Source organism: Equus asinus, chromosome 24 (assembly GCF_041296235.1).
Source record: "Equus asinus isolate D_3611 breed Donkey chromosome 24, EquAss-T2T_v2, whole genome shotgun sequence".
NCBI classification, from domain to species: Eukaryota; Metazoa; Chordata; class Mammalia; order Perissodactyla; family Equidae; genus Equus; species Equus asinus.
The window spans coordinates 44608400-44632599 of record NC_091813.1 but is presented as its reverse complement, the minus strand read 5'-3'; the positions used below and the strand labels follow the sequence as shown (position 1 = coordinate 44632599).

General features: G+C 42.0%; 1 protein-coding gene across 6 annotated transcripts in view; it reads right to left on the bottom strand.

Moving 5' to 3' along the window:
• ARMC2 (armadillo repeat containing 2) overlaps nucleotides 1-24200 on the bottom strand; it is a 98232-nt gene that overhangs the window by 11998 nt on the left and 62034 nt on the right. For all 6 annotated transcript variants that reach the window (XM_014839035.3, XM_014839038.3, XM_014839036.3 and 3 more), the window contains exons 11-13: nucleotides 19746-19891; nucleotides 15898-15997; nucleotides 1629-1947 (exon numbers count right to left, since the gene is read on the bottom strand). In XM_014839035.3, the coding sequence (XP_014694521.1) occupies nucleotides 1629-1947; nucleotides 15898-15997; nucleotides 19746-19891 (565 nt within the window). The remainder of the gene's footprint in view (nucleotides 1-1628; nucleotides 1948-15897; nucleotides 15998-19745; nucleotides 19892-24200) is intronic.

Below are 24200 nucleotides of genomic sequence, written 5' to 3'. Positions count from 1 at the left end.
TCCCTTTTTCCCATTTCTCCCTTTTGGAACTGTCACCAACTAGTCATCCCAAGGAACTCAAGGGTGGGTTTGGATATTTTAACTGTTTTTCCAAATTGTTCTTTATCCTTTTGTTATGTTAAGGAGATGCAATCACCAACCTCCCTGAACCAGACCGAGCCTCACCACAAGAGCTATGCCTATGGCCTTTGCCTTCTTTTAATGCTAAGATCTCTCCAGGAGGAGCTTAGGCCTTATTACCCTAACCTGCAGTGTGTGTGGAAGCATGTTTTCCAACTGAACCTGCGCAAGCGAATACCCACCTCTCCCTTTTGAATATTCATTCCCCACCCCAAATCAATATCCCTGCTTCCCTTTGTTTGGGGACGCCATGACTTTGGAAATGATTCCTCCTGGTCTCCTATTTGCTGCAGATGTACTTTACTTTGGGAGACAACTACCTGGTGGAGAGTCTGATTTAACTCGCCAGGAGGGAACCCACTTCCGTTTGGGTTACAGAAGGAGAATGTCCACCCTCGGCCTGTCCCATCGTTGTATTTTGGAAGCACATAACTCGTCTGGTTTCATAGGTTCATGGCAGGAGAGGAATTTCTCTTCCTGATATATCTTATCTCAAATCTCACAATATCTGATTTAGATGATATTTAAATGAGACTTTGGACCTTAGACTTTAGAGTTGATGCTGGAATGAGTTCAGAGTTTGGAGCTGTTGAGATGGAGTGAATGTATTTGCATGTGAGAAGGACATGAATTTGGGGGGGCCAGGGGCAGAATACTATTGACTGGATTGTGTCCTCTCTCCCAAATTCATATGTCGGAGCCCTAACCCCCAATGTGAGTGTATTTGGACATAGGGGTTTTAGGAGGTAATTAAAGTTAAATGAGGTCATAAGGGTGGAGTCCTTATCCGATAAGATTGGTGGCCTTAAAGAAGAGGAAGAGAGAGGTCATTTGTTCTCTCTCTCCCCACCTGCAACATGGAAGAAAGGCAGTGGGAACACTTAGTGAGAATGCAGCCATCTGCAAGTCAGCAAGAGAGCTCTCAAGGAGCCCGAATCAGCCAGCACCTTGACATTGGACTTCCAGGCTCCAGAACCATGAGAAATAAATTTCTATTGTTTGAGCCCCCCGGTCTGTGGTATTTGGTTACGGCAGCCTGAGCTGATACAGGGGGAAAGAGGGGACCGAATGACTGGGGGCCATAATTACAGCTAATGTAAAAACGTAACAAATAAAAAGATAAACTTTAATCACATGGACTAACCCACGAAAAGTTCGGGATTTTAAACTCTTTGTGGTTAGTTTGGCCAATTTTTGATAACTCGATTGGCATACTTTTTTTATTGCAATATAAATCACATACCATAAAATTCTCCTTTTAAAGTGTACAATTCAGTGGGTTTTAGTAATGACCTGTATTATTATATTTTATTTTATTTTTTAATCTGGATTACTTTTGAGGATTATTTTTGAGGTAGTTGTCTGCACAGAACAGCTGAGGAGGCTTGTCAACGTGGGCCAATTGTGCTAATAAAACCCTCACCACATCCAAGCCACAGAACCATCTCCAGGCTGGAGGGAGCAGCTCCCGCCCCACGTGTGTGCTGCAGCCAGGCCGCTGGTCTTACCCAGCATGGCGAGGAGCAGGCCCACTACGTGTGGGTTGGCGGCCATGGCCGGGCCGATGCCGGGGTGGATGGCTAAATTGGCGAGTACACGGGTCAGCTTGATGAGCACGTCCTCCGCCTGGGTCGGTGGCCTCTGCACCTTGAGCTGCTCCTCTCCGTCACCCACCCACTTCTTGGACTGCAGGTCCAGTTGGTAGAACGTATGGAACAATGACAACAGGGTGGGGATGCCCCCTTTCTCTTTGGAAAACTGTTCACGAGCCTGGTTATTTTTCGCTGTCAGGTTGCCAAGAATAAAAACAATACGAACGACTAAATCCTGCAATAAATTAAAGACAAGAGTTACAAGTGCAAAGGGGCTGGGACAAGCTGTTGGAGACAGAACAGTCTTTAATTAATTCACGATTCAATTAATAGTAAAATGGAACACGTCTGGCTTCTACTAACTTGTGCCGTATTTGATTCCCAAGATTGGTGCAAATTGCAGAGGAGATTAAAAGCATTTGGCAGCAATGAAAGAATATCAACTGATTGATGCTGTTAGCAAGGTCTATTCAGATCCTTCATCAGAAATTCTGGCTGGCCTTTTTTTTTCGCCAGAGAACAATTAGTGCGGTGGGATAGCATTACTAATAATAATGTATTACATAAATCTAAGTTTTGCTACTAACGGTTTCTTGAGCGTCTGAATTTTTTCCTGAAAGTTCACCTCCTGCTGAAGGACCGTGTTTCCCAAACTCAGACATTCGTGGCTGATTGGGTTCTGTTACAGCAGGGTTTCTCAACCTGGACACTACTGACACTGGGGCTGGATGATTCTTGGCTGTGGGGGACCGACCGGTGTTTAGCAGCATCCCTGGCCTCAACTGCTAGATGCTAATAGCCCCTCCCCAGACGCCACAACCAAAAATGTTTCAATGTCCCCTGGGGGCAAAATCACCCCTGGCTGAGAACCACTGTGTTATATACACAAACCAACTTGAAAGCAGTACTTGTCTTTCTCCACCAGGGTAGTGGTGACCTGGGTGACACCTTTATAACTATTTGCTAAACAGTAAATACGTGTTTTATGCATTTTTCTGTATATAGGCTATATTTCACAATAAATACATGTTTTGGAAAACCCCAAGCTGAGAACATTTTACAACAAGATACATAAACAATTATGTTCTTAATGTGACACCAACAGACATCCGATTACGGTAGGCCTTACACGCACGGGTTGAAGGAGGTCCCTGGAGAGGGGAGACTTCAAAGGAACACTTGCCAAGGGCCCGCCCCTGGCCTGGGTTCTCATACCTGGAGTGTCAGGTGCTGAGCTATTTAACAGACAAGGAATAGGCAAGGAGAAGCTGCCGGTCACACAGCCAGTGAGGGGGAGCAGTCAGGACTCGAACCCAGGATCATCCAGACCTGAAGTCCTTTCCATATCGTGCCCTGCCTCCCACCTGGCGTGTAGTTTAATCATCTCCTCCTTTGCCTGGCCTTCTTTCAGAACAGTTAAGGAATTATCTCCTTTTAAAATGCAAATATGTCACCAGGAGGGATTCAGATAAACCTTAACTTTATCAGATGTGTAGTTATCCGCAGCCTTAAGGAACAGGGACAAAGGGCAGAGGGCTGGGCTTGGTTATATCAGGGAGCCAGGTCCAGGTGGGACCTGAGGGGAGGGGTGGGCAGCACAGAGTACTGTGTGTGGCAAAGAGACAGCGGAAGATCAAGGACAAGGACAAGACTTTTGGATTTGCCCAGGACCACTCTGCCAACACCAATTTGTTCCTGCTTGTTCTTGGGGGAAAAAAAAGTTTTCCCTGGCCCTGGCCTGGAAGAAGCCAGGCTGTTGCTTGTGCAGCTGGGAACCATTTGCCAACATTAAGAAAGGGCGGAGTCTAACACATGGCAAGAACTGGAGCTGGTCCAGGAGGGAGTTGACACTGGAAAAACCTCAGCACAGTGTGTAGCCAATTGCGGCAGCTGGCGGTCAGGAGAGCCCGCTCCTGGGGCCACCCCGGAAATGGGCATGCTAGTCCTCAGGGAACTTTTGAATGCTGGGGGTCTGGGGGAACACACACACACACAAACAAGTAGGAGACGAGGTGCTCAGAGCTTCTGATCTGTTTAAGAAGACAAGGCTCACATGTGGGGTGATAGCAAAGACCCAGCAAGAAGCCAGACACTGAAGGGGCTATATGATTCTTGCTCGAGAACCAGACAGTCTGATTCAGACAGGGCGCTTTACTGAGCCTCTCTCTGTCTCCATTAACTCTTTTGTAAAAAGGGGAAAATATTTGTATTGTGATTAAACGAGATAACAGATAAACCACAAATGGTAGTGCGTAACGATTCAGGCATTGTTACAAGCCCTTTTCATGGACTATCAATAAAATGTTAGTAGCATTAAACTATGTAGGACAGATCAAGTGATCTTGTCACCTGATGTCTGCCCTAAGCAGCTTGCTTAACCCTTCCTCAAGGTTGTTTTTCAGAGCTATGCTGGATACCAGTGTCAACCAGCCTGAACCAGATGGAGCCCCACTGCAAGGCCAGCACTTGTGCAGATGGCCCAGAGAGGACCAAAAGATGCTCTTTATTTCATCTCAATACTAAAGTCTCTGCCCTGGGAGGAGCCTAGGGCTTATTAGCATAACATGCGATGTATGAGAGAGCATGTTGTCAGACTGCGCCTGCGCAAACTAAGACCTACCTGGACATGTGACGCCAAAACTTCCCTTTTAAATATTCATTCCCCACTGGGAATAAAAGACCCCTGCTTCCCTTTGTCTGGGGAGCCACGACTTTGGAAATGATTCCGCTTGGTCTCCTATTTGACGCAAAGAAACTCTACACTGTGTGACAACTACTTCTGGTGGAGGCTCTGACTTTAACTCGCCAGGAAGCGAACCCATTTTGGTTTGCTAACAGTCTTAGAAGAGTTTAGATAAGAGGATGCTCCATGGACAGTCGGGGGTCAGCAAAGTTACATGAATGAATTTGAGTGCGACCTTGAAAAATGCATGACACGCGGATATGTGGAGGGGAGGATGGGGTGGGTTGGTGGGGGGAAAAGATGGGGTCTTGAGAAAGAGTATCTGAGACAATCCCCTTCCTGGGGCCTGGGGTCACCTGGTCTGTCTTTGATAGGGAAGCGGAAGCCTGTGGGTCTTAAATCTAAAACAAGCACACAGAATTTCATTATAATACTTGACTCTCACTTCACGTAAAACCAGTGGTTACATCATGTAATTCCTGAAGGCAAAGACTCCTCCCTGGGCTCTGGAAGGAAGCGCTCCTCCACCCTGGCCTGGCCTCACCCAGAGGAAAAGCAGAACGTTTTCCAACCAGGACGGAGGGCACTTGTGAGAACTGGGCTCCTCCAAGGAAAGTTCCATTTTATCTTTTCTAAGTTGAGGAATATGAGCTTTTCGAATAAACTTGGATATATGATTTCTGATCAAAGACACTCGACACGAGTTCTACCTCGGGAAATTCTAATAATTACTACTAGTAGTAGCAGCAACGAACACAAGGGGCTTACAATGTGCCAGGCGCTGTTCCAAGCATTAGATGTACAGAAGAACTAACTCACTAAAAGTGAGAACGTCCAGTTCTTTATCCTGAACAAAGCTGTTCCCAATCTCTTACAATCCAGGTAGCAATCTCCCCATGCACTTGACAGCAGTCATGGTAAACATTTTTGGACTTCTGCATGTTCCCTGGATTGTGCTTTTCTCCCATTTCCACAAAAGTACATTAAGCAAGACGGGAAAGATCAGTGCTTTTAAATGACTTCTTAAAGAATTTATAAGTAGTTGTATTCTGTCAGCTAAAGCATTACCGGAATTAACCAATTTACCTCCTAAGATGTCACTGCCATCTTCTGAAGGATGCTAGACCATCTTTTCTCCCTTCTCCCTCATCCTTGGCCTTGCTCCTTCCCCGCTACCTCGCTACGTCTGTTTTCTCATTAGTCTAACTCAGTGGGGTTCCCTGGCCCTGTACCACCCCCACCTGTCACTGTTGATTTGCCAGGAGTGTTCAGACCAGATCCCTGGCTGTGGGCGGAAGCAGCTTTCCTTAGAGAGCATCGTTCTTCAAAATTCAGATGACCTCTACCCACTGTCTCCTGTGTTCTAATCTGGGAAGATTCCCTGCCACTTTTCTTCTTTGAGAAATTCCCTCAGGCCCCTTCCACTTCTAAAATTCTTTGATTTTAGTATCTCTGTGGGTCCTAATGTGGCAGAGATGATTACTCCTGACAGGGGGAGAAGAAACTCTAGGCTTTAGGGCAGGAAGAGTTAACACTGTCACAATACCTCTTTCCCTGCCTTCAGATGGAAAAAGGAGGGGGTGGTTTCTGGCAGCAGTGGTGCCAACTGAAGGATGGCATGCGAGATCAACAAATGGGGATGACAGATTGCGCCGTGTGTAGCACCAAACTTCCAGCAACTGCTATGCCCTGTCCTCTTTCTCAGGGTTGGCTAAGCCATCTTTTTTTTTCTTTCTTCCCCCCAACTTTCTCAAATGTATTCTCCCCGAATCGTGGGAGCATAGAATAGGCCAAAACAGGAGCTGTCTCACAGGAGGTTGGCAGAGGTGGTGTTCCCTTATTCCCATGCTGGTGCTTGTCTCGACTCATCGGAAATCCTAAGGAGGAACTGAGCAAGAGGGCTTTGCAAGGCCCCTTAGCTCACCGAGGGTGGCCTCTGCACCACGCACACGAGTGCACTGGACAGTATTGTGGACAGGTTCTTCATTGCTCCACAGCCCAATCCACCTCAAGTCTACAAAGTATCACTGAATTAAAATCCTATAAAGATTTGGAAAATTAGACAAAGGCCAAAATCATCGATTTGTAGAGACCACCAATTCCACAACAGAAAACTACTTCATCAATATGCAGTTCTTCTTTGATTCTTACACAGTATCTGAGAACGACCTACAAATCAACACTGCACTTTTATGGCATTTTTATTAAATTTAACACAAAGTTGCCTATTCATACCACAACTATGGAGTTTGGAAACACGAAGATGAATCAGGAGAGATGATCTTTTTTGTTTTTTTTTTTTAAAAGAAGTCAGTCTAGTATAACCAGTTCATATCGACCTTCTATTTTTGCTTAAAATGGAGTCAGCCTAGCAACAGCCACGGCCAACCGGGGCTCAGACAAACAGGTACACCTACGGTCAGAAGCCAGACCTCCACTGTGCATTCCAGGTACAGCCTGTGGGATATTCTCTTCAGTTTCTCATATATTGTGCCCTAATGAGCAAGCACGTTACTCAATCTGAACGGGCTCCACATGCCTGGAAATAAAATTACTTTAACTGGAACAAAACAAGGACTCTGCTGAACAGAATGGTCTATATCAAGTTGCAGCAGCAGTTGAGAGAGACTGGCCTAACGTCCACGAAGGAAAATTTCCCCCCACACAGAGATGTGGAGACAGAGGCTTCAAGAGGCTCACTGACCCCAAAGTCCAACACTGGTGAAGAGAAGAGGCAGGACGTGGACGATCACCTCTCAACATACAGATGGCTTCCAAAACCACCTTCAGCCTGTCTCCTCATTCCCAATGACCCTCATCTTCCCAATCCCCCTGACAGCCCTAGAGGCATCTTTGATTTCTCCCTATCTCACTGCCCTCACCAACCACTCACCAAGTTCCCTCCACTCCATCATCTCAAAATCTCCCCAACCCCCCCCCTTCCCATGCCCACTCTGGTTAACCCGTCTGTAGACTCTAGTCAGAGACCCTTGCTGGGCTCCTCCTTTGGCCCTCAACATTAACACCACTTCTCAAAGCACAGCTCTTACATCATCCCCTTGCTCAAAAACATCCACCGCCTATTAAATGACAAAGTCAGCATCTAATGCACCATCTGGCCCCGTGCGACCACTTCTGCATTACTTCACATTACTCCCCGCCCACAGCCAGCCAAAGTGAACACATTCCTTCCCAACTCCCACACCCTTCCTACCGTACCTTAAAATAACTGATGTGCACAATGTTGACCGCGGGGAAGGAAACATATCAAGCTGTCAGAGACAGAATAAACTATGTTCAGCAGACTCCGCTTACTCAGGACAGGACTACTTCGACTAATCAAGGAAAACATTTTAGAAAGATTTTCAAGAATGGGTTGAAATGGAAGGGGCTGTAAATGTGTTTAAAATCAGAACCTTGTCTTAAGTAGAAATTAATCAAGATGCCATGTTTAAAACTTGGTTAGAAACTTCTCGTGCAATCTGGATCTGAGAGATGAATCAGGATTTGCAATTTGCAACATTTACCCAACTTTCCCCCTTCAAACAAAACCCCAACATTAATTGAGCCTATAGGTGGCTTGCAGAACAGATACATTTTACCAAGACAGACCCAGGCACTACTGCAAAATTGCTAATTAACCCCCAGGTACTGAGAGAGAGTCAACAGTTTGCATAAGCGCTGAACCAAACAGAATGGAAGGATCTGAGATGTTGGAGACTCAAAAGCCAGACTCTAAGTAGAAAACCACTTAAAAACCAGAAGAGATTCTACTTGATGCCTTCACATGTCTCCACTCCATCAGCAATCACTTACTGAGCACCCACTCTACACTCAGCTGAATGTGGCTATCACTCAAAGGCACCAGGGCGATGCTAGAATTTCACTGTGCTCTGTTCTTTTTTAAGTCAGCAGACATAAATCAGGTGTTTGGGTTCCGTGCTGAGTGGGGGAAGAGTCAGTTCCACAAGGGCAAAGCAGCAGGAGCTGGAAAGAATGAACAAGCTAAGGGCTTATTGCACTGCCCGCCCAGTCAGGGGTGCAGATCAAGGCCAAGGCTGAAAAAAGGAGCGAGCTCAGCCAAACGCTCCCACTGGGAATGTGCCTGCAGAGGGGCTGGGAAGAGAGCCACAGGGCACGCTCCTGCCAGGCAGGAGGCAGAGGGTGAGCCGGGAGCCAAGTTGCCATATAAAGCCACCAGGGGAAGGGGTGGAGGTGCCTCCTTAACCAATCCCCAGCGGTCCCGAAGAGGACAGAGGGGAGAGAGAGGTCACATTATCTCTGGACTGCTGCTCGGCTGCGGTTGCATTAGCGATGAACAGCTAGAAAAATGGCAGATGTTTTTGCTCTCACTCTCCAGACATCCCAGGGCTCATTTTCAACACCACGACGCCTGAGCATTCCGAATCAGACAGTGTCCACCGTGCGCACAGGGCTAAGCACAACTGCTTCCCCTAGAAGAAGCCTAAATGGAGTAAGAGACACGTGACTTTGAGGGCAGCCCAAGCAAGGCCACGCACGGCACGGCGTTCCCAGACGGTGTTTGTGGAGGCTCAGATGGCTGCCCTGCCTCGGGAAGTTCTGTTTTAAAAAAATAAAAAAACTGACCGTTTATAAAGGGGAGAGGGTTAGACAGCCAGTTGGTTAATGGACACAAGTGATGGAAATGTAGGTGCAGGTATTCTTTCTGGACTATGACGTTTGCAAAATATTGCCAGTCTTCTAAGTCTTATATGAGGCGTTTTACCACATCTCCTGCCCAGTAGATATTTACAAAAGAAATGGGGAAAATCCCTTGCTTTTCTTCCAAAAAACAAACCCAAACGTATTTTGCTGAGATGCCAACTGCAGCCTTACTGCTGTCGGAGGCCCCTCCGAGTCAGGCTCGGCGTCACAAGCCGGGTATCTACTCTGCTCATCCCTCCGTTACGAGGCCCATCTGTCTGCACATTTGGTTTGTACCAAATGCAGTTTACACCACAAAGCATACAATCTGTGCATGTTTCATAAATGAGGTTTGTCATTTAATCGAATTTTGGTCAGTGTTTTTAATAGACCCTTTAATGCTAAAGTTTAGCTTTCAAACTGCATCAAGCTGACTGAAACATAGTGTTTCGGTCTCAGTTTTTGTGTGGATGGGAACTGGAGTTATTAGTTGTACCATGGAGCTTGGACAAATCAACCTCATAGACATGAGCCAAAGAAGCTTCCCTCATTCTCCCTGAGGAAGTCTTGGTAAGAGCCGAGAGGAGCAGATTCCTTTTCTCTGAGACTGTTGATGAACCAGAAATCCCTGGCTTAGACCACAACCATCATATACAGACAGGCCCACATCACTGAAGGGCTGTGTGCAAACAGGGGTGGTGCCAACTGGACCACGTCATCTTGTGTTATATGAATTAATCTCCCTCAAATTTGTCTGTTGCAAACTTATGAAGTTTAGATATGCGTATATTCTGAACTTTCTCAAAGCAAGACATCTGCGGGAATATTTGGTGATTATTCTAACAATAAAATGTGGTGGTTGTTTCACTAACAGAGGAATCAACAGCTCCTGGCTTGTCTTGCAAACTGTGGTTAACGAGCCCTTCCTTTGGCAGGCGGCTCACAGGGTCCCCAGGGTCCCACAGGAGAAGGCCCTGTGCTCTCCCCTCCAGGACAGCCCACTCTGACCAGTACCTGAAGCCTCATCAATGTGATGGCCACGCCATCAAACTGGGTTTGGTTCCCACGACAACTTGTTTTGACACAAGTCTGGCAGAGAGAATTCATGGAAGAGTCTAAGGCACCACCCTATTTTCTCTCGCTAGGAAAGCACTCCTCAGCTGCCAGTGCAAAAGGCCAAAGGCATGTGGGTACCACCACTTGCTTGGGAAACTTACACCAACACCTGGCCCAGCTTCCTAATGTGGTTCCTCCTTTGTAAGAGAGATTCACTTTCAGCCACATGCCTGAAGAGAAAGACTGACCCTGTGTGGCTGGTGTGATTAATCACGTTAAAATCTCTTGAGGTTTTGTAGAAAACCCTCTGCTGTCAGTATTGGAGAAAAACTGTTTTAAGGAACCACCTTAATAATTTATAGCCTCAGTTCCCAAGACTGCTGTTCATTTGAATCACTTGAGGAGCCTCTTAAAAATAGGTTCTGGGGCCCCATGCCAGCCCGCAATCAGAATCTCCCAGGGTGGGGCCTGAGAACCTGCATTTTTAAAGCTCCAAGCTTATCTGATGATAAGCCCAGTTTAGTAGTCACTGATTTAAATCAAGAAAGAAGTAGAGATCTCACTACCTTAATACCTACTATCTGTTTTTATAATGTTGCTTTTTAACAATTATATCAATTCATGTTCCTTATAAATTATTCTGAGAACACAGAGTGTAGAAAATAAAAGTGAAGACTCCCCCTACTCACCCCTCATTATCCATTGACTTGACAGAGACAGATTAAGTACATTAAAAAAAGATCTGCTCTTATATGCTGACGTCAGACTTCACCTTGACAAGAGATGAATATGAATAAGGTAAAAATAATGGGGAAACATTTTTACTTTTGGTATTTTTCTCATGTATTTTCTTTTCTTTTTTTTCCCTTTAATGGCAAACAACAGCAGATGGGGGAGGAAATATTCCCCTTCTCCCAGCAGCAGCAGCCCTGGTGCTCCCTGGTTCAAGGCAGCATGTCCCCCTTGGTGGACCGTGGAAGCAGTTGGCCACGGTTTCCTGCCAAGCTCCTCACCTGGCTGATAAGATCACTTAAAGAGGAGTGTGTAGATGATATTTCATTTATTACCAGACAGGGTTTCTCTTTTTCTTTTCTTTTCTTTTCTTTTTTTTGAGATTGTTGTTTCTATGTTCTTTGAGAATACAGTTAGCCATAAACATGATTTCATTTAAAAATGAGTCTCAGAAAAATGAAATCTCTGCTGATCCCAAACGCAATCCTCAGGCTTTTAAGACGAAGGCAGCACTAACTTCTCAGAAGAAAGACAGCCTATAAGACTCTTTCTGATGGTTTCATCACTTGATGACAGCTGTGTATGTTAAGAGACAACAAAGCTTCCAAAGCATACGTCCACAACCCAAGTTAGTCTTGCAGAAACATTTCCTAGAGCTGAAACAAAAGTAGTTATAGGAAGTAAGAATTCTATTGAAAAAGTTGCTGGAGGGCTGATGTACATTTCAGAGATCAGTTCAAAGCCTCAAGGTGCAAGTAAGTCTCAGGTGTAGTGAATTTTAACCACCGCAGATTAATCCACTCACATCAGAACATGGTGTGGGATTTCTGAAAATTGTTTTTATTTCTAGGAAAAGAAGAGAAACAAATCGTGTTCCACTGGCTACCTGGGCCAAGGGGAACAGGAACCTAAGACACTGTCTGGTCTGAAGTGATTTAAGATCCATCATTTCTGTTTTGCTGTTGTGTATGTCAGCTCACCAAGGTGAAAAGTGTGGGAAAAATTCTTATTATTTCCTCCACCAAATGAAGAAGAAAGTAAATATTTAAGGAAGAAGTACTAGATTACTAGAAAAAATATTTTATAATACTCTACAGATTCCAAAGCATTTCACATACTCAAGAGTCATTCTTTTAGCACTTATCATGAGCCTAGTATGCCAAGCATCATCTCAGGTTTATCAAGACAAGGCCTGTGTCCTTTAGAAACTTCCATTAGTGGGTGAGGCAGCTACACAGATGATAACCATTTGGAGAAGCACAAAGAAAACATATTGACAATGACCTATGGGAGCTTTTGGTTAATGAGTTTAGGAAGTAGTTGGGACACATAACTACTTTCTTGTAGCCTGAACTGTTTCTTTGCTTTTCTAAAATTTTTTGTTTTGGGGAACGTATAAATAATGTATTTATTTTCTTACTAGAAAAAAATCAAAGATGGTTCAAAACTGTACCATTTCATTCTTTAGTATAAGCAAAAGGTGGTATAGAGACAAAGTATAATTTCTAAAGGGTTAATAACATGACTCTCATACAAATATAAAATTAACACATTTAAAAAATTATTTATCTCATTAATGAGGGAGCGAATACAATGGTAAAGTTGTTTCCAAGAACAATCAAAGAACTGAGTGTTTACAAGCTTTAAAAAGAATGTTAGAATAAGATGACTAGGTTAGATACACACCTGGCTAACAGCCTACAGGGCAATAAAACCATAACTTTTGAGGTAATCTTGCCTACCAGAGAGAAATCTACAAATTAATGTGTAACTTTATAGTGTCCGGGTTCTAATCTAACAGTAAATAGCAAGTTTAAACTCTTATACATCCTCTTGAGAATTAAGCCCAACCGGTAAACAATGCCCCAGCACGGCTTCCTCAGGACATGCAGTCTCCCACTCCACACCCTATTTCTAAGTTTGGGAAGATTTTTCTTAATAATAGTGAAGAGGTTAAGATCACAGACATACTGCTTGGGTCCCTAGCTATGGGGGTACTAGCTGGGTATACAACTCCGTTAGTCATTAAAATGATGCACTGAGGAGGGAGGAACTGGCTGGCCTTGGAAGGCTTCAGAAGGAAGGAGACACGAGAGCTACATCGTGAAGTATGAATTGGCTTTTGATAATGAGAAGTGACAAGAGAAATTTCATCAGAGTCCCTTTGGCCCTTCTCACTAAGAGCCAATTCATACTCAGTTTAGTTTAGACTTTTTAGCTGTTACTTTTAACAAGTTTGATTATGAGGTTCCCCTGCTAATTATGGGAAAATAATTGCAAAAAGCAGGTAACAAATACCACAGGCAGAGGTAACTACCAATAGAAAGGGAAGAGAGAAACACCTACAAAAAGCAGACACAGACATTTAAAGAACTCAACAATAGACTCATGCTCCCAGTGAGGACAAATGGCCTCTAGAGCAATAGCTAGTGCTTGCAGTATTGACCTTTGGCATCAGAGGTTAAATTATTTTTAATATCTTCTAAGGAGGCAAGGAAATATGCAATATGTTTGAATATGATTTTCACTGCAATGATTAAAAATAAGTTTGGTGACTAAGGAGATAAATTATACATTTCCTTGATGGTTCTGAGTAAACAACATGTTACCGTACATAGTGTGCAAAGTGCTCTTTACTCTTCTCTGGACCAGAATAATTTTAATAGGAACACAAAATTAAAATATAAATCAATAGAGAAAAATATGGCTTTAAAACACTAATTTTGCTTTGTAGATAATTATTGGTCTAAAGTGAAAAGCAGTTCAGTGAGAAGAGTGGTAAAATTTTATGCCAATTAAACTTTAAGACATTTAGTCCCTTGAACTAGAAAAAGCACACCCTTAACCGTACTGACATCTGAAGTGTCTCATATTGGCAAGATGCCAGGATTTTTGTGTTTATCCAACACGGACATCATCTCAGCTGCAGTCAGAGAAACAAAACAGCATCTGCTAGTAACGCCATGAAATAATAAGGCTATCTGTCAGTATTCAACTGATGGGTTTTCTTTTTCAAAAATTACAGGTTACAACAGCTTGAAATCAAACTTTTAGGAAGAAGTACTTCTTTAAACCACATTTGAAAATTCTAGTGCCAGGCAAAGAGGTCTTCTCCGGTTACAGTCTTAGGTCAGCCATCCATGATCAAAACACCAAAACCAAAAAGCATAATGATGGTAAAATAAAATTACAGTGAAAATCCATAAAGTAAATCCATAAAATAAAGTTACAAAATAAAAGTGATAACTAAATCTCTTTTTAAGTATAACATCTTAAAGAATTCTTTTAATGCTATAGCAAACAATCTTTTCTACCATTTTAATTTTTTCCTTAAAAAAGAAAATCAGGAATAGGAATGCCTAAGCTTTTCATTGAGTTAATTCATTTGTCCAAAGATCATAGTTCTGATAATATATTGTACCAATATCTAAATTAATAAATGCTTAGGGGCCGGACCATGGCTGAGTGGTTAAGTTCACGCGCTCCACTTTGGCAGCTTGGGGTTCGCTGGTTCGGATCCTGGTTGCGGACCTACGCACCACTCATCAAGCCATGCTGAGACAGTGTCCCACACAGAAGAACTAGAATGACCTGCAATATGATCTACAACTATCTACAGGGGCTTTGGGGAGGAGAAAGAAAAAAAAAAGAGGAAGATTGGCAACAGATGTTAGCTCAGGGCTGATGTTTCTCAAAAAAATTAACTTAAATAAATAAATGCTTAATGGACACAAAATAACAGCAGATTGTGAATACTTCAAGGTAAATTCATCAACTTAATTCTCCATCTGACACGGCAAATTCTTGTACCTTAAAATCTTTCAAGGTATGTAACTTAGAGAAAATACAAAATACGTAAGGAAAACATTTGTAATCCAAATACTCAGAATCAGAAACTTAAGCGCCTTTTGTAAATCAATTTTAAAAATCTGAATAAAAACTTAACCCTTTATGTAAGTTTTTATCATCTTTAAAATGTAGTAATGGTATATAATAAGAGCATAGAGTTTTCTCTATCATCCATATAACCAAAAAGAGGCTAGTAACCTTTTAATAAATAGCTAATAATAGCATAAAATCTGACAAATTTAGTCATCCTCAGCAAAAGTACTTTACTGGATAAAAATAAATTCAATGTTATTTGTGGAAAATAGGGATTATGTTTTGAGATGGTTTTGATAGGGCTAATATAAACAAATATTCTTAGTATACACATAAATTATTTAGTTTGTAAACTTGTAAAATGTGATTTTGAAAATTTACTATATTTGAAATGAATACATACTGTATTTATGTATAAAATGTCTCACTAAAGAGTTGGTGTCACTTTAATTATTTATAAAGGTGAATAAAAGTAGACTGCATTTAATGAATATTCAAAACCTTATAATAAAAATTAATATTTGTATTAAGTATTATAGTTTTATTAAGGGAAGTCATTTGTGAGTTCATCCTTTTTTAAAACTATATACATTTTTGCCCAATCCATTAAAACAGAATTATTTCCTTTAACTGCTTACCTAGAAATTTGACCTTTTACATACAACAAGGTCAAAGAATTTCAGAGCAAGAAGAATCTTAGCATATATCGAGTGTAATGGGATCCCAGACTTTATTTTGCATCAGAAGTCCCCGTGGTTCTTGTTAAAGTGCAGATGGCCAGGCTGCTCCCCACCCCTCTGACTTAATAGGTCTGGGGTGGAGCCTGGCAATGACAAGTGCACCCCACCCCACCCCAAACATGACTTTCATGTAGGGGTCTATAGGTCGCTGAGAGGAACAATGCTGTGGAAATCCACCCGCCCACCTCCCTAAATCAGGAATCCTCCCCTACGACATCGACATTCTATTGAGGCCTTTTCTGCCTCACACTACTCCCTCCCCAACTCCTGAAGGTAACTCTCTGCCTCCTGGGGCAGCCCACTACACACCTAACGGAAGCTTCTAAGAGAAATCTGTACATTCAGAACATAAAGTCATTCAACATGGGCTTATACAAATACACTAATGCAAAGACACATTGAAAGATTAAATGCATGAAGAACTGACCTGCTTCTTCTGGTATTTGTTTATCAGAGTCAAAAACAAGGCATAACATCTGGAATAGTTGGCCAAGGCTACACAGCAGTCATGGTAAGAAGTAAGTTTGCTGCAGAAACGCCAAACGGGAAAATAAAAATAAACTTTGTTTTTCTATAAAATTCCAGTACACACAGTGTTACTTTTAAATGCAGACCTTCAAAGCATTTCCCAGTTCATAAAAAGGAGTCTAGAAATACTCCACACACCAGTGCAGAGAAGTCTCAAGGAGGTTTGCTGTCTGCTCTAGATTCTGGGGACATGGAGAGGGGAAATAAAATGAAGTCCTTTGAAAAATAGAAACCTGAAGACTGGCACACGTGTATATGATGTGAATTTACACCACGCATATGGTTCATAAAACACAAGCTAAGAAATTTACACAAAATCTGGTTGGACACCAGCCAGTAAATCCCCTGGAAACTTATCAGAAGTAAATGTTAAACTACTCGAATAGACTAGGCTGGTAGTGGTATACTGATATCAGGCAAAATAGACCGTAAAGCAAAAAGCCTTGAAAAGAGCTTTAAATTTTCTAAAGCAAGCAAACAAACAAAACCCACAAGGCAATACTCATGACCATATATCAAATTGGGAGATGTTCATAAATCGCTCATTAATTGATAGATTAATAGGTAAAACATCATCAACATTTTTAAAACTTAACCATGTTCCAGCCCTTAACAAGTCTTACTAAATTTTCAGAGAACTGGTGTCTCACAGATCACAATCTCTGGTCTAGTACAATTAAACTAGAAATCAATAAGAAAAAAACCATACTTTTGGGAATTGAAAAACACATAACTTATGAGTCAAAACACCAAGAAAATAAAAAGACACTTAGATTTGAATAATAACAAAAAAATACTACAAAACAAATTTGGAGATGCAGCTAAAGCAGTATTTAGAGGAAAATTTATAGCCTTGAGGAGGCTGAAAAGACAGGAATTGAGTTTCTAACTAAAACAGAGGAAAAATATAATATATTCAGAGGAGTAAAGAAAGGGATTAATAAGGATGAGAACAGAAGGAATAAAATAGAAAACAAACACACAATAGAGTGGACCAATAACTCTGTTGGTTCCTTTCAAAAACTGGCAAGATTGGCAAACCTTTGGCAAGACTGATCAAGAGAAAAAGAGAAACATCATAAATAATCAAAATTAGGGATCAACATCAACATCAACAACAAAGAAGCAGTGGAACACAGTGGTTAAATGTATGGATGCTAGAGCCAGACTAGCTGATTTGAATTGCAGCTCTATGATTTACTAGCTATGTGACCATTGGAAAACTGCTGAACCTCTCTGTGCCTCAATTTATTCATATGTGAAATGAAGATAACAGTAATAGTACTTACCTTTTAAAGTTGTTATAATGAGTAAATGAAGTAGTATTTGGAAAGTGCTCAGAATATTGCCTGGTATGTAGTAGGCACTATGTAAGTGTTTGTGAAATAAGTAAAAGAAATAAAAGGGGACATAATTAGAGATGAAACAGAGATTAAAGGAATAAGAGAATATTTGGAACAACCTTATATTGTTTGAAAACTTAGATAAAATGGACAAATTTCTAAAAAATATAACTTTTGCAAACTGGCCCAAGTAGAAATTGGAAATATGACTGGATATATAACCGTCAAAGAAAGTAAATCAGTAGTCAACAATATTCACACACACACCAGGATAAAATAGCTTTTCAAGCAAGTTCTACAAACTTTTCAAGAAACAGAGAAGTTTAATTTTCACAAATTCTTCTAGAAAAGAGAAAAAGTGGGAATACTTCCTAAATCATTTTAAGAGGCTGGTATAAATTTGACACTAAAACCAGGCAAGGACAATAGGAGAAAGGAAAAGTACAAGTCAATCTAACACATGACCACAGATGAAAAATCCTAAACAAAATATTAGTTAACCAAACCTAGCAATATACTATGGTTTAACATCAGAAAATCTATTAATGCAATTTACTACATTAATGAATTAAAAAAGAAAATCCACATAATCAAAATAGATTAAGGGTTAGCATTTGAGAAAATTTAGTATCCCATTAATGAGACAAAATTCTTCCTTAACCTTATTAAGGGTATCTACAAAAACCTACAACAAATATTATTTCTAACTGGTAAAACTACAAAAATATTTCCTTTAAAGTCAAGAGAAAGGCAGCAAGCCCAACACTTACACAACTTTGAATGGGACATCCTAAGCAATGCAATAAGAAAGGGGTGGGGACAATAGGGAGAGTTGTAAGAATTGGAAAAAACCCAAAAGTTATTCTTATTTGCAGACAATTTGCATAGAAAATCCAAGAAAATCTATGGACAATGTTCATTGTCTAATGATCATCCAGATCCCTGAATACAAGACTAATAAGCAAACATGAATATTATTCATATACACCAGCAACAACCTCTTAGAATATAACTATTTAAAGATTATATTCATAATTGCAGCAAAAGCCATGAAGAAATAAACCCAGTAAAAGATGTGCAAAATATTTTTGGAGAAAATTACAAAATTTTATTGAAAGACATAAAAGAAGATATTATAAATGTTTATGGATAGAACACTCAATATCATAAAGATGTCAATTCTCCCCACGCCCACCCCAATTACTCTGCATTCTCAGCGTAGTTCCATGAAAAACCCCAAAGTCCAACTCATGGACCTTAGCTGATTCTCCAATTTTTAAGGAGAAGAAAAGAAGAATTTGGATCTTCTGTGGGATTCATCTTACCTTATAGCAAGACTTAAATTAAATCTGTAATACTAAAATCAGTGTGGTACTGGTCTAAGGATGGACGGAACAGAATGCCCAGAAACAGACCTACAAGTATATGGAGCCTTGTGCATGACTGAGCAGGCATTTAAAATGCATGAAAAAGGAGGGTGTATCCAATAAAAGGTGCTGGGACAATTGACTATCCACGTGGAAAAAAAATTAAATTGGATCCCTACATGCCACCATAAACAAAAATAAATTCTTTATGATTTTATGATGCTTCACAATGGGAGCAATTAAGTACCCAGGACACAGCTCAGGAAAGCGTGGTGCTAAAAGGTCAAATCTGGGCTCACATCCTCATACCGCGGTCAATCACCAATCAGTCTTCAGGAAAGTTCGTATTTCTTTTAACAACTACAATATTATAGTTCAAGAAACACCCAGGTCTTTTGAGAAGGATAATTATGTAAAAAATACCGGCAAAGAGCAGTGAGGGAGGAACATCAATGCATAATTTAAAGACAGTTCTGAAATTTAACAAGACCTTGCTTTGAGACAACCTGGCTTCAGATGGTCATCATTTCCAGAGTACAGTAAGCGTCAACTTGACTAGTCAATATGTGTGCTAAAGTTCAGTCAAACAACTGAAATACAATAACTGATTACAAATTAAGTCAGATCAGATTTTCTGAGCAATGCTCCCCTCTTTGAGTTAAAACCCTGCAGTATTGTTTCCAAGTGGACCAGAAAGTCTGCCATAGTTTGTGACATAGTTCTTTATCTCCAATAAGCTGAGAGGAAGATTGGTTCGTTTGTTTTGTAAAAACACTAGGATAACTCACAACTCACAAGCTTTGTTAAAGTAACTTACAATCAGTGAGTTTAGAATCACATTAGAAATACATAGGAAGTGGAGTCTTGGTTTAACTCATTTATTTTAAACTTGGGCCACTGGACTTACCTTTTCTTCTTGGTGAAGTAAAAAGCAAAAACAGGATTCCTCGCCAGTCACACCCACAAATATGAAAGATAACCACAAATCTGGGCATTAGCATTTTGGTAAGGCTACTTGGTTTTCCTAGTCTACGGACCTGAATATTCTGGCAATATTGGTGCAGACATCCTTGTCACCCGTGTGCTGTCCCATCGCCGTGCAGAGCTGGGGAAGGGCACTGATGCTCAGTAACTTACTTCTTGCTAGTGGCGAATCAACCAAGTTTCTCAATGTAGCAGTCATCTAGGATAAAAGCATGTTCACACCATTTTTTTAAGCTGGAAAATACAGCAACAGTAATCAGACCAGCACAATTCAATTCATCCCACAGGTTTCATTACGTCAGTAGCTAAACCAAGCTCCTGCCTTGCATTTCCTACCCGAGAACATGGGCATAGGCACATGTAGCATGAAATGAAAACCAAGAAATGAATATAAAGAAAGCCTACCTTGGTTCAAAGGTAGAGAATGGAATATTCATGTTAATAAGCAATTAGCACACCCAAACCCCAGGGTGAAACAAATCATCATCTGCGTTTGTTAGCAGTCATAAGATCTTCAATTGACCCTGCGACATGCCACATCTGTTCCACAGATTAGAAACTTCTCATTCCACATTTTTTCTTTTTCTTTGTTTTGGTGAGGAAGATTGTCCCTGGGATAACATCTGTGCCAATCTTCCTCTATTTTGTACGTGGGATGCTGCCACAGCATGGCTTGATGAGTGATGTGTAGGTCTGTGCCCAGGATCCGGACCCACAAACCCTGGGCTGCCAAAGCAGAGTGCATGAACCCAACTACTACACCACCAGGCTGGCCCTTCATTCTTCATTCTTATTGGTAGCATTAAATAACGCTGTGGCCGAAGAATATTTAAGATTGTTAGTCTCATTCTTTTCCACAAGGCAAGGATTGGTTTCTTGCAAATTTATCTTATTTTGTGAGAAATGTTCAGGAAAGCTATCCACTTTAGTCTTTGTCTGAAAGTATAGAAGAGAACAATTTGGTAAATCCATAAAACTAATGTTGCCGTTATCTAAGAATGTTAACATGCAGTGTGATCTTTCCTGGTGGGATAGTACAGGCAGGCTCCTGGTTAAGAGAGTCACTCTGGAGTTGGACGGCCTCGTCAAATCTCAGCTCCACCACTCGCTAGCTTGGGTTAGTTAGTTCACCTCCCAGAGCGCATTTTTCTCATCATAAAGTGGGGATGGTGATAATTGCCTCCAAGTTGTGAGGATTCAATGAGATGAGATGTGTGCATGGCAGCAGCAGAGCCAATTACCTAAGAGGAGCTCAAAAATCGAGCATCCCATCTCCACATTGGTTGTGGGACCTCACACCCAAACTGCAAAAGAAGACAGATCACTGGCCTTGGAGTCAAATGATGGAGATTCAAGTCGCTAACCCCTTCCTCCTTATGTGACTGAGGCATTCACCCATTGCTCAACTTTCCCATTTCCTCGTCTGTGAAAAGGGAGTTACAATCTCTGCTCGCCTGGCAGGGTGGCTGTGTGTATCAAATGGAAAATATGGAACAATGTTTTTGTACACTGTGCAGCCAGTATGTAAATATAAAGCAAATTTGCATGTGTCTTTGACTAGTTTTCCTTTGTAACAACAGCAATACTCAGGGCCAGTCTTCTTCAGAAAAAAAGAGGAGGATTGGCAGATGTTAGCTCAGGGCTAATCTTCCTCGGAAAAAAAAAAAAAAAAGATTTTAAAATAAAGCTGACCACCTTGAAAGCAGAGAAAGTAGAAATAATGTTTCAAATAAATGTGTACAAGTCTTTTGCAGTCAAATCAGTTATACAACAATTCAGTACACTTTTCCCTGAAAGCTTGAGTGTCTGAAACACTGGAGGGAAACCGGCTGCGTGAGCATTCCACTTAACTGCGGATCTGCAACGTAGTCTCCTAGGCGAAGCAATGGGTCCTCTGTGAAGGCTAATAAAACATGCTAGGCATTCCAGGCCATCACCACCATAAAATGGAAAATTCTCATCATCTGACCCTGGTTCTACCTGTTCTGCCTCTTCAGAGACAGCCCAGGCACTCGAGGGCTTCTGGTTCACATCAATCCAAGGATGACTCACCAGCTTTCCGACTCGGACACCAAAGAGCACAGATGCCCATGTGAGTCTTCATCTGATCCCAGGCAGACAGGGACCGTGGGAGACTGTGGAACACCCATTCACCCATTGTGCACACGAACAGTTCCTTTTCTCTGGTCCCCAAAGCTTCACAGATTGGGCATCTCCATATACAGTCATCTTCTGGTTGCCCACATCTAACCTCTAGCAGGGCACGTTGTCAGTAAGAAGAGACAGGAGTTTTCTTAGGAGCTGCCTTTTTTTTTTTTTTTTTTTTTGCTGAGGAAGATTTGCCCTGAGCTAACATCTATGCCAACCTCCCTCTATTTTATATGTGGGTTGCTGCCACAGCATGTCTGAAAAGTGGTGTAGGTCCGCGCCCAGGATCCAAATCTGCAAACCCAGGCTGCTGAAGCAGAGCACGCTGAACTTAACCACTAGGCCACGGGGCTAGCCCCCTCTTAAGAGCTTTTATTTTCTTGTTTCAACTTCAGTTTTTTCTCCCTCTCAACCCTTTTGCTCACCTCATAGAAAAACTTAAGATAGTTTAAGACTCTTTTGCCCCAAAAATGCAACTTTTATCAATGGCCCAAATTAAGAGTGGAAGCACACATTTACATGTCACACGTCCTGTGGTTTTTAAATCCCCATCCATTTAGTGCATATATCGTGTGTGGAGTGCACATAGTTGAGTGAGATAGGATACCTCAAATATTTGCAAATTTGTCAGTTGTGATACTGGTAGAATAACATGTGAAACACATACCGCACACTTGAAAAATACACAGCAACACTCAACATATGACGCCACCATCAACCCAGGTGCTCAAGCCCCAAACTTCAGAGACATCCCGGAACCCTGCATTTCTGCTTTCTGTCACCCTAAACCCTATTGGCTTTTTGTCCTTTGCTCCTAGGATGAGACTCTGTTTCCTGAGCATGGTCTCCGAGGCCCTGTATGATCTGATTCTTGCCAACGCCTCAAACTTCATTGCATAGCACATACGCCCTACCCACTACTTAATGCTGGGTTATTTAATGTTATGTTTTGTTGTCTGTCTACTCCTCTATACTAGAAGCTTCACTGACAGCATATATTTTGGCTTTTCACCACAGTGCCCCCAGGCCCAAATCCAGTGCCTGGCACACAATGGGTCTTCAATAACCATTTGTGGATGGAATGCATGGATGGATGAATACCTACAAAGACACGGTGTAAACAGAAAGGTTAGGATACCAGAAAACCATGCATTAATCAGGCAATACTTCTGAGGTAGTATTTTAAGATGATTTTAAAAAAATAGAGGAATAAAAAATAATGGATGAAAGAAAAACGGGCTTTCTGGAGGGAGACTGGTGCCCTGTGTACTCCCTGCTCTATTTCATTCATGACAGCAGCTCCTTCTTAGGCCCCTAGCTCCTCTCCTCTTTCTCTTCTCACATCTGACTAGTCACCCTTCCTACTTCTTTCCATCACTAGGGTTGCTGGTTCAGCTTAAGCCTGCTTCGTCTCTTTCCCAAACTCTACAGCCCCCTGCACGGACTCCTTCCACAGTCTCTCTCCTGTCCCATTCATCTCCCCACAGCAGCTCGCTGCTACCCAAGGCAGCATCTCAAAGCCCAACTCCCCTGATAAAAGACTTCCTCTGACTTCCGGTGGCCTATCGGACAAAATCCACATCCTAAAGGCTCTTTACTCTCTAAAATATAGTTTACCCCACTAGGCTCATCTCCTTCACCTCCCTTCCTCCCTTCCCTCTCCCCACCACACTGGCCATCTTTCAGACTCTGTACCACACACAATGTCCTGGTCCTTTCACAATTCCAAGCCTTTGAAACCATTTCCTCTGCCCAGAATGCCCTCATCCATCAAGCTCCTCCACCCCTTCTCCAACTCAGTCATCTGCCTGTTTTTCTGGACCCAGCTCAGGCTCACTTCTCTTCAAAGACTTTTCAGTGGTTGATCACTTCCTCTTCCAAGTTAACAAATCATCCTGTTCATGTCTGTATCACACCCATCGCATAATCATAACCGCTTGTTTTGTGTACCTTCTCTCTCACTGTGAGCTTCTCTAGTGTATAATTTGTCTTTTAATCCTCGTTATATTTGGAGGACAATAAATATGCCGATAAAAAGCTGACTGGACGAAACAGAAGGAGAAGGGGAGAGAGAGGACATGAGGAGGAGAAAGAAGGGAAGCAGGAGCTGAAGGGACAAGGGAGCCAGAAAAGGCTCTATCCCTTTAAGAAGCTTTTGGCAAGAAAGTGCCAAGGATTAGCAGAGGCCTGGTGGTAAACTGGAGCTTAAACCTTAACCCGAGGGAGGGAGGAGGATCAGGAGGAGGTCACCAGGCAGACGCAATAATGAAGGCCCCCCATTCTGAGACACTGGCAGTGAGCCACCGATCCCACTGCAGGGTGGGCGTGGGGCTGACTGCTGAGCACAGACAAGTGGCTTT